Source organism: Amphiura filiformis, chromosome 15 (genome assembly GCF_039555335.1).
Source record: "Amphiura filiformis chromosome 15, Afil_fr2py, whole genome shotgun sequence".
In the NCBI taxonomy this organism is placed as follows: domain Eukaryota; kingdom Metazoa; phylum Echinodermata; class Ophiuroidea; order Amphilepidida; family Amphiuridae; genus Amphiura; species Amphiura filiformis.
The window spans coordinates 5,234,273-5,246,305 of NC_092642.1; the positions used below are offsets into that span (position 1 = coordinate 5,234,273).

The 12,033-nt window shown below is 34.5% G+C and overlaps 1 protein-coding gene across 1 annotated transcript in view; it reads left to right on the top strand.

The window, feature by feature from the left end:
- The first annotated feature begins 1,083 nt into the window (after window positions 1-1,083).
- Window positions 1,084-12,033, top strand: part of LOC140171177 (tyrosine-protein phosphatase non-receptor type 13-like) — a 71,468-nt gene continuing 60,518 nt past the window's right edge. The window contains 5 exon segments of the mRNA XM_072194374.1: window positions 1,084-1,246; window positions 8,311-8,488; window positions 8,885-9,066; window positions 9,509-9,658; window positions 9,930-10,025. Of these exon segments, the coding sequence (XP_072050475.1) occupies window positions 8,353-8,488; window positions 8,885-9,066; window positions 9,509-9,658; window positions 9,930-10,025 (564 nt within the window). The 5' untranslated portion in view covers window positions 1,084-1,246; window positions 8,311-8,352.

Here is a 12,033-nt window from a genome sequence, read left to right on the forward strand (position 1 = left end):
GATGAATCTTAATCATAATTATGACTCAACACTGAAACAGTGTAAAACACTAGAGGTCTTCAAAACGTTTTCGATGGCCTCTGAAAATACTGACCTACCTTTTCTAGCCATGTGAAGTACCAATCCTAATCACTGGCCTTCCAAAAGTTGAAACCCGGTTGAAACCGTCCAGCCTGCATATAGCTCTGCATGATACTGTTTTGGATTGGTTTGTTAAATCATGGTTAAATTGTAGAGGTTAAATTGTGGGTATAATCTAATTTTGCCAGGATACCCTTTCTATTCGAGGATGGTAACGTATAGGCCTGAAGTTTTCCTAAAACATTTCGAATTTTTGAGAAATCTAAAAAAAATAAATAAAAATCAGAAATTGAGCCCAGGAAGGAGGATGCGAACCAAAAAACACCAAAACCAAGACCAAAAAACAAAACAAAATAATTATTAGGGGTGGTGTAATAATTATGTGTATCCCTGGGTGGTGAATTATAGGGGGGCAAAGATTTTTGGCACGACCAAAGGGGGGTAAGCGATTTTTGGCAGACCATTTTGAGAATTCACCACCCCGGGGGTACACATAATTATTGCACCACCCCTTATCATTTAAAGAAACACTTCGGATCGGAGCTGGAAAAAGTTTTGAAAAATATCTAAATCTGTAATAAGTTACTCCATCACAGCATCACTAGTTTATTCGCGTTGTCACGTCAACGTTCACGAATCTTACTTGACCCGTATTCAAAAGGGACCTTTGTGGTGGGTCCCCTTTACATGGGAGCTGAGAATAATTGATTGATTGGTAGTGCACAGGTTGATCCACCCATGGACTTTTTCATTCAAAATAGGTATATAGATATCGCTCTCCTTTTTACTAGTAACATTTTACCATAAAAAATACAATAATTTAGCATTAAATTTTTGTTTTAATTATTAAAATGTGCATTTTAGTGGTTTATTTCAGATTTAATTACTAATAATTTTTGACTAGTTTTAAATATATTTAGTAAATACCCCTATTATTGTAGTGGATCAATCTATTCAACGATGACGCTTTGAACTGGAATGCCCTTTCATAGGCAACGTTTGTACACAACATATGTGGTATCTAAGAATTTCAACGATCCAAATACGAGATGGATTTGAGTATTTTTACCGTGATCGCAGCTTTTATTCAACATAACTCAAGTTATTTGTAAGAAATTTATATAGTGGAAAGAAATCTGGAATAAATCCTTGCCGTTTGTTCGTGGTAAGTTAGTAGAAAACGTCAAATAAAGCCTATAAAATTATTATTGCAATGCACTACCAAAATGAATGATGGTACGGTAAGCTTTTTACCACCACGCACCATAGGCCTACAGTCAGTATACATGTACGTGGTTCTGCAGGCCTGTGAGGCTGTGGTTCTGGTTCTGGTATTAAAGCCGACGTTTTGCTTGAAGCATATTATTAAAGTCAACTTGACCTATGAATTCGCATGGAGATGTGCAGATAAATTAATACTTGTATTCTGAATACAAGGTCAAGGAATGTTCTGATAAAGCTGATAAAAAATAATGTTGATTTTTTTAAAATTTGCGATATATTATAATTAATATATACAAATTTTATGACAAATTATAAGAAAATGATGTTTTTGACATTTAACAGTCCTCGAAGTAAAATTTATAAATCTACTGACATGTACTAAAAGTGCATGTAGCTGGGTCTGGGAGGAAAAGCCGACGATCATTTGAAAATATTGACCTTTCGTATTGAAGATATTATATAGCCTACATTATTTGCACCAAAAAACTTACAAATTTTTATTTTTTGGGGGGGGGGGGCGGGGAATGTATATCTTCAGTACAAGAGATCAAAATTTTCAAATGATGGACGGCTTGTCCTCTCAGCTACATATTATAGCCTCAAGTTGAACATCGCGTACAATAATTAACAATGCTCATTCATAACCTCATTAATATACGCAGCAAGTGCGATCCAATCACAGATAATAATTTTTAAATACATGGACGCAAATGCAGGTCATTGAAAAAGTATGACCGCGTCTCGTGACGTAGCTAAAAGTACGTTCTACAATGACCGCGTTACGTGACGTGTTACGCGTTCGAACAATTTACGCGGACGCTGGCTGCCGTATTTGGACATCGCTAGTGCGATTGGTCGCTAGCCGTATTTCCTTAAATGGGCTATTCGATTTTTTACTGGGAAAACGACAGATAAAGTTAAAATTGTGTTCTGTTTTCAAATTAAAAGAAGAAAATATGACGTAAATTGAATTAAAAAAAGTGAAAAGTGATGTTACATGTATGAGGTTAATTTTAAAAGCACAAAATGTTTAGATATTTCACAATACCCGAAAAATAACTGATGCAAAGTCATTAACCTAAAGTGATGACTTCAAGTTGAACATGTTGAAGTTTTGCTTCCACTACTTGGGCAGGCAGTGTAATATAATGCTTTCTCTATCATTTATAAATGCATGTATTTGTCATGCAAAGGAATATAGCTTAACTTAAGTTATCAACCATCATAATCATGACCCATGCATGAGTAGCTATGCCTATGATTTAAGAATGAAATAAAAGTGCTTTTAACGGTTTTAAAATTTGACAAGCTACTTCAGGACTCCAGTCTCGAATTTGCCCCTGATTACGGTATACACATAATGTTTTCCAGATTTCCTTAAAATTACAAATTCGTACTGCTACCGTCCAGCACATATTATTTTGAACAAGGTCTAATGCACACGCTTGATGTCGCGCTTGTATGTATACGCGATGCTCTGAAAATGAACCTTGGAAAAGAGTCATTATAGAGTCATTTGCTATCATTTTTTGGTACTAAGCATTGTCAGTTTTTGCATGGTGTGACATTTTCTGTTGATGTTTTGAGACTGTACACTACCGGTACGTACCTAGAGCAAATGTACCTATTTTGCAGTCTAAAATTAAGTTGTCAGGCCTGATTATTCCCCGATTTAAATCGGTTTTCCGATTTTTTATTTTTTTTTACATTTCCGGAAGTGGATGATGATATTTCATCATAAAAAGAAAATTTTTGTTAGTGCGGAAATTAAGAAAGTTTTTTATTATAAACTTTTTTGGGGTTGCATACATTAAAAATGAAAAACAATTTTAGAAAAAACCCATACAATTATATGCCTCAGAAACCCAATTTTTACATATGGCTAAAACTACAGTCGCTCCGCTCCCTCCGTTCGCCAACTTAAACCAAAACAGATTTTTTTTTTTTAGGACCACAATCAGGCCTGGTTGAAGTGCAATTTTAACAACAATTTTGATGCGATCGCTTATGTTTACTTCCAAACTTCATAGTACTAGTAGTAACTAGATTTCGATAGTCTCTACATAGCCTTGAAATGAAGCTATCGGTGAGCAAAGACTTCTTGAGTAATTGACTGGAGCGATTGACGAATAGGGTGCAACTCTACTAGTCTTATTACAAGACTGCCCTACCCCAACCCTAAACTCCGTAAACGAGGACTGGACTCAAGTCTAGCAAGTTGCACCCTATTCGGTAATTGTACCAATTGACCATACTAGCCCAAAACATCGATCATGGCCTTATTTGATCCTTCCTCACTAGGATTTCAGTGGAAATCAGAGTGATCAAAGCTAGGTCATTCCTAGTCCCAGTACCTGAGACCTGACCAGACCTCAAATTTTATTTTTGGGGGCATCCATTTTCAAGGCCACTGGGCTAATTTTAACACCAAATTCGATCGTTTCAAGCACCTGATTATTGACTGAGTGGGTCTTATTTAACAATAGCCATCGACTGAGTAGAGTTCTGTGTGATTACAATCCTGATGTTCAGGAACGATAAAACAATTTTATGAGGCTGGGAAACTTGAAAAGGAATGAAGTTATGATGTCACATGGTTTAAGATAAAATGTGACTAAAAGAAACATGTGCACTAAAAATAAAATTTGATAAAATATATACCGCTAAAAATACATTTCCTTCAGTTATCAAGCAGCTGGTTTTTGTACCTGGGTAGCACAATTTTTGAGCGCGACTCAATTTCCCACGTATACAGGCTTACCAGACATACTTGCCCATCGCATGTGACTGAAAACTTGTGAATTGTACATGGGGCTCATCTCTCCCAGATAACACAGATTTTGAATTTTATGGCTAATTTTAAAGGCATCAGAAAACAATTTTAGGGGGCTGGCATTTTCTTCGGAAGGGGGGGTCACAAATATGTCAGTGACCGAGTCAATTTTTATGACCCCCCTATCATCATGCCAAAAAATTTTACGACCCCCTATCGCTGGTCGAAAAATTTTATGACCCCCCTTCCAACTACACAGACTCAAGAAAAATTATTCATTGCCGGAACTAAGGCGCGGAGCGCGTCAAAACTTAAAAGTGAAAAAAGTGTGTAAAAAGGTGCGCGGAGCGTGTAAAAATTTTGCATAGATTGTATGCACATTTCGATTGCAAAGTTAAAGAATGCGCGCGCAGCACGCGAAAATTTTGAGTCCCCAGCCCATAATAATTCTATAACCCCCCCCTATTTTGGTGTTAAAAAATTATAACCCCCCTATTTTTGGTCTGAAAATTCTATGACCCCCCAGTATTTTTGGGACCCCCCCTCCCGAAGAAAATGCCAGGCCCCTTACTGTCAGGCATGTTAGAAAAAAACTATATCACCTTAAAGAAAAATCAAGACTATTTCTAGACTATACAGACTATTTCTAGTTGGCGGAAACAAATTCACTGTGCAGCTCCAAGGTAATAACTGATCAACTTCAAACTTGGTATGGTGATAGGATATGGTGGCCTGATGTGCTGTATAGTTTTGTGCCATGTTATTTGCATATTTATGACTAATAATTGCATATTTTGCCTACATGTTTCATTAAATTCACTCTGCAGCTTAAACGCAATATACTGATCAACTTCAAATTTGGTTTGGTGGTTGGATATGCTCTTTGCATTTTTAATGAATATTAATGAGCTGATTTGCCTATGTTGCGTACATTTTCATTAATCCACTCTGCAGTTTAATCGCAAAAGCCGATCAACTTAAAAGTTGGTATAGTGTGGATTGGATATGGTGGCCTGATGTGCTGTATAGTTTTGAGTCATGTTATTTTCATATTTATGAATATTCTTATTTGCATATTTTGCCTACATTTTTATTAATCCACTCTGCAGCTTAAAACGCAATAATCAAATGTTATTTGCATATTTATGAACATTAATGGGCTGATTTGCATATTGCCTACATTTTCATTAATCCACTCTGCAGGTAAATCGCATGAAGGCCTATCAACGTCAAAATTGGTATGTGGAATTGATATGGTGGCCTGATGTGCGGTACAGTTTGGTGTCATATTATTTGCATATTTATGAATATTAATGAGCTTATTTGCATATTATTTGTATTTACAAACCTCTATTATTTACACACCTTTGTGTGGGGCCACTGTAATTACGAATCGCATAATTCTAATTTTTTGTAATTTTGAACCACTTGTGGCTGAGTTTTCCTGTTTTATTCCTGAATGTAAAACAAAAATGGGGAAAAAAAATAAACATGGGAAAAAACTGATGCACTCTATTAAAAGCTAACTTGCAGTTTCCTGAGACCAACCTTAAAAATTTCCTTTGATGTAAATATATATTGGTTGCTTGTTTATCCACAACTACTGTACTCTCTTTTATATTGCTATTGACCCAAAATTGACCAATTTCAATATTGGTATAAAAAATTGATAATTAGTTTGATTCAGGGAATTTTGGGAGTATTGATGTGAATTTGCCAGAAATCAAATACAAATTCTCCTTAATTTCATTTAAAAAGCACCTTGGTGTGATTTCAAACAAATAATTTGTTTTGAAATTCAAGTGCACAAAACAAGATTACAATATTTGACAAGTAGAGTCTAACAATGATTAGAAATTGATCAATTTCAAATCAATTTAATAACAACTCTTGAGCACATGATGTGCAATCCATATCTGTCTGTTTGTTTACAAGCACTATTCATTTGGTAGTATTAATCAATACTCTCCTTTGTTATGGATAGTACAGAGAATTGGGTGGCATCACTTAATAGTATTTATAATGTAAAATTTGCATTAAGACCTGCATGTACAATTGTACATGTATCTCAAGGCCAGAGTATAACAATGGGGCGTAGCTTTAGTGATGCGGAAATATATGAGAAAGGAGCATGTCTAGCTGAAGCTAGATCAGAAGTATTGGCAATAGATTCCTCTTACTAAAGTATTATCAATAAAGGCCAAATAGGAAAAAATAGGTTTAATGGCAACATTAAATTTTGATGGGTTGTGAAACTTCTCTAAGTCTAAATGCACGTATAATATTTTTTATGAATAAGTAGAAAAATTGAAACTCCAAAATGCTTCTCCCGCAAAATGACCAAAATGGTTCATTTGACTTTCTAGCACTAACATTTGATTTATTTATTGGGCATATGTCTCCCCGTGTCTTGATTAATTAATATTTCTATCAAATTTAATATCAGAGATCAATGAGACCATTATATGGAAGAATCTATAAGATTTATAGTCCTTGACATTGATTTTATATTGACCTTTATCCTAAATTACTACTGTTTTATACATGTTACATTGTAATTATTGTTTTGACCATGCAAATGATTTCCAGTCACCAAGATTTTTTCTACTTTTGAAGCACCATATATATGCAGATCTAAAGTAGCCAATTAACTTTAGACAAGACACAACATGATTTTGTAAAATTTGAAGAAAACAAAATTTGCTAAAAGAAAAATCTACCATTTATGGACCCGGCCTTTGTATCAGGTAATGAATTCTTATTTTGAATGCACACATCAAAATCTAAATTTGGTCAATATTAGCTCAATAATGATGGGACCAGTTGTTCTGGCTTTTTTTTAGACCTGTGTTTGAACATTTTATATCAAAATATAGATTGTGAAATTTCAATGTAAATTTATAGAAATGACATTAGAATTTGTTATCCGATGTAGAATATGGGAAAACATAGGTCCAAGTTCAACAACAGTTTCAATCGAACAATTCAAACAGATCTAGATGAAGTTTATAATGTAGTTTTCCCACCCAGGGACTGGTTGAAGATTCCACTGATTGTGTATGGTTTGTCATGGTTACCATGTGTTTTAGGCTATTGTAAACACAACCCTACATACCATACTTATCTTGTGCAAGTATTTGTTTGCCATGTATTATAAAGCTATAGGCCTACACAGTTCTTTACAAATATTGAATCTTGAATCTAATCTATTGTGTGATAGCTGTGTATTACATGCATGTACTGATGTAGTATTGATACTCGGAAAAGAATAAAAACTTTTGGATCTCATTTTCTGTGTCATTCAAATCAATATACTAAATTAAAGCTGATGGTTGGAAATGAAATTGGAAGTGATCAGGGGCATAGCAAGAGCATTGGGGCCTACAAGGAGCAAGGCATTTCTTATTTCATTTTCGCTTTGCTCATCAGGCCCCTGAACCCTCGGGCCCTAGCTGGACTTCGTCCACCCTGTGCAGTGTGCACCCTCTTGCAACACCCCTGGAAGTGATCAGAGTAAAGCAAACTTTTGAGTTTTTAAAAAATTACATATATTTACAACTGTGAATATACTTTAAAAAATAAAATGTGAATAAAAGAAGAAAAGTTTACTTCAATATATGTAGTATGTAAACAAGGAATGGTATCATTTTAATGTAGAATTCTAACATTCACTTGATATTGACATACAAATCCAGCTCAATACTTGTCCTATTATTGATCTCATAATTCCAATATACTGGTAGATGAGGGGTTTTAAGTTGCAGGGCTTCAGTAAACAACAGCATTAGTGTACAATATGACACAGTAGTGGCTCTATGTTTGCTCTTTCTTTTCATATTCACATTTTAAGTGTGTGCATAACAGCCCAGCTTGTGAAAATAAAGTGTTGGTTGTCAAAGATATACCACAGATTCTCAACACATACTCACAGAAAGTGTGAGTGAATGTGATTCCACAAAAATAGAAAACAAGTGCCTGCCTTGGAGCCTGGATTCTGAGAATATGCATTGAAACTATCTGCTTTAAATGCATTTACAATCATGTTATCATAGTTTAGTACAGATTCATTAATTTGTAGTCTGAAAATTAATTTGTAGTCTGAAAATTTACATCTCTTTGTTATTACATGTCAAAACCTGTCAAGGTTTATCAAAAGAAACAAAATAGTATTTATCAAAAATTTAATCTCATATTTATTTCATGTGTGTTTTTTGTTCTTTGTCCTATTATAGGCTGTCTGCCCATCCATCCGTCCGTCCATACATACATCCACAATGCCGGTAGCTCATCAGCCAGTGCAGGTGGCTTTAAACGATGTACTCCAAGTAAAAGCAGCTGCTTTAGAGGAACAAGAATTATGGAGTGTGTTATGCCAGAGTGCTGAAGCTGTGCAAGATATATTCATAAGAGGTAAGAGATGGGTCGGTTCTGATGAGGGTTGGGTTGGGTTGGGATATTTAAAAAAGGACAAGGGTATGTGGTTTTGGGGAATGTGATTTGGAGGAACAAGAGCTCAGTATACAGAGTGATGCAATGTTGAAGGTAAAGAAGATAAATATTCATCATAACCTTACCCAGCCATACCTAGATATGGGTGTGTAAGGTTGCAATGGGTGGTTTAAGCAGTGCAAACAGCTCTTCTAAAGCTCTTCTTGAAGAGACCAGAAGAGCATTCTATAATAGCTCTTAACTTCATTTTCAAAAGGCAGTCCTTGAATTTAAAAAGCAAATTGATTTATAACAAACTGATAAAGTGGGTTTTTTTTCTATTGTATCTCATATATATTTTTTTAAATTGTGTTACAGAAGTGGCAGTGTCAGAAGGCCTACCCAGTTTTGTGATCAGTCCCTACACATTATTACTATGTCCTAGTGGTAGAGTTAAGTTTGCTGAGTCTGTTGACACCAGCAGACCTGATATCAGGAATTATTTGCCACCAGAGGTGTTGGCTAGACAGCCAAACCCATCACATGCAGCTATTGAAAAGGTAAATGATCAACTAGAGTGGTTACCGCACCAAAGCTGAACCATGGCTTCGGCAGTATATTGTGGTATACCATTGTCACCCGGGGGTTCAGACCTTCTTGGGATATGTGGAAAGGACCCAAAATAGGAATACTGACTTAAGTCTTATAAGGAGTGTCACCCCCGGTGGGGAAATTATTTTTATTATAAAATTTGTACTTTTTTCTCTTTGATTTGACCCTACTCAGGGGGTCATCATGGTCATACTATCTTCTTTAGTTTTACAATTTAGTTTTATCATCATTTGAATACAAATAAAATGCCAAAAGTACATAAAATAGCCAACATATGTTGCTAAACCTTCATTCGTTTGAGAACAAATTAAATTGCTCATGTTCCACATCCTCCAGTTAGATAATTCTTCTTCAGTAATTAAATAATGATTTTCTATGTTTTCTTTGCAGCTTTATGTTTATTCCCTGGGTATGACAATATATTGGGCAGCAGAATATGGCCAAGCTGGACATAATCTTGGTCACAGTCTCAATGCCATTCTCATGGCTATGTGTGATCAAAATGCAACCAGTAGAGTTCCTCTTATGACTGTGCTGGAGGTAAGTATGCTGTTTTCTATTGAAAATGGGTAATTATACAGTTGTTTCAGTAATAAAAATAAATATAATGAGTATCAATTAGGTCAAAATTTTGACCTGAGCTTTCGATCCTATCTGAGTCTTTATTAAAGGCTGTTTCAATTTTAAAACTTGATGAATTAAAGTAAACAGTGTATTTCTCTAAATAATACTGTCTGTTACGCATTCCAAAAGTATATGTGTGTATACATATTGCATTTAATTGTGTCTACTTTTATTTGCTCTTTTTCAGTCCTGTAACCTGCATGCTCAGCGTAGCCATGTTGGTTTGCCATATTCACACAATGTGATTAGGCTCAGCAAGACTGTATTAGGAAGTGTTTATGAGGTATGTATATTTGAAAAATTAAAATACAAAAACATTGTGATATACAAAGCAGTCTGCAATGATGATGTTAAAGCAATGATACGCAAACACTGGTTATTTATGGGTAAAATTATAACAATTATGCACTCAGGTTTACGCAAAATGAATGCATCCAGGCCTAGAAATCTGTGGCAGTGCAGGCGAATCCATTTGGATTCCCACAAGAGAATTTTGTGAGAATCCTTGGTTTTTGCAAATCTACCTCCCACTCCTGCTGCACAATGATTTAAAAATACATTTAAGGGGTTGGTCACCCACCTTTGCACAGTATTTTTGTGGGGCCTGAGAGCAAATCAGACACACCAAATTGCATTCTGAAAATAAGGAATGTCCTTCTGATATCAAATAATACAAATTTTGTGGCAAATAATTAAAAATTGATATTTTCGATATTTAACAGTCCTCGAAGTAAACTTTATAAACCTAATGATATGTACTTAAAGTGTATGAAGCTTGGAGGAAAAGCTGTTCATCATATGAAAATTTTGGCCTTTGTATTGAAGATACACATTTTTCCCCCAAACACCTAAAAATTTTAAGTACATATCATTAGTATAAAGTTTACTTTGAGGACTGTTAAATGTAGCTTTTTTAATAATTTGTCATAAAATTAGTATTATATCACAAATTAAAAAAAAATCTAAATTATTTGGTATTAGAAGGACATTCCTCATATTCAGAATGCAATTTGGTGTATCTGACTATCTGATGTGCTCTCAGGTCCCACAAACAATACTCTGCAAATGTCCTCAGAGCCCTTAATTGGCTCTGACATACATTCTTTTGTTTCACCTGTTTTCTATGTAAATAATTAAAATCCAATGATTTGCATGTTATTGATTTATAGATACACATAAATATTTCCATAGCGTATGCATGTTATTTTGTGATCAGTGAATATGTTTCCATGGTAACTGCATATTTTGAGTCATATGTTCAGGGATACCATATGGGCATTTTCACACACATAAAGAGATGTCTAAAAATGTAGTGATGTAATTTTTGTACAATTTCATTTTAATCCAGATCAGGGTTGTAGCTAGCAGAAATTGAGTGCCAAGCAGCAGTTTACAGAATTTATTTTAATTTTAAAGCAAAATTTCAACAAAAGTGGACACTTTAAAGATAAATTTGGTAAAATGCACATGTTTTTTAAAATAAATTTGAGTGGGTGGCTATAGCATAAAAATGGCTCTAGAGGCAAGTGTAGGACTCCACCACCCACTGCCGCCCACCATAGCTACAATCCTGCTCCAGATGTCAAATAATTTTCTACATTTACCCAAATTTGTGGTTTCTTCAAACACATGTGTAGCTAATGTAAATAATTTTGATATAAATTTTATGCAAATTAATTATGCCAGCTTTGAAGAGTACACAATTTGTTCTAGCTCAAAAATATTGATTTCCAAAGTAACTTTGAACTTGGACCAGGTGCAATAAATTGACATGTACTGTGAAGTTTTTATCTAATTTCATGAATTATTATATTACCATATATACGTCAATTCTGAATACAAATGGTGTCAAGTGTGATGGTTACACATGTTACGTGATAAATGTGGGTATTAGCAAAGGTTTGCATTAAAATTGTGAATATTTGATATTTACAATTCAAAATTACCATCGCAATAGTGTAGTATAATAGCATAATATTAATACTAATTAATAAGTGGCGATCATATGGGCTGACTTGATAAAAGATTTTCTAATTTGAATATTGGGTGTGAGCAAAATTTAAATAGTGAATAATATGCAAAACTGCAGAGAAATAGCAACCAGGATGTGATTTTCTGTCATTTTGTATAGATTTCATTGTGGGAACAATATTACATCAAAAGTTGGTATTCAAATTTTAAAAATTACTGAGTAATCGCATATTCAACCCCAAAGTTTTGATTATTTTGTGTATGTGGAGTTGGGTGTACCTTGCAATATTATAAATATGATCATATCTCACCGTGTGTAA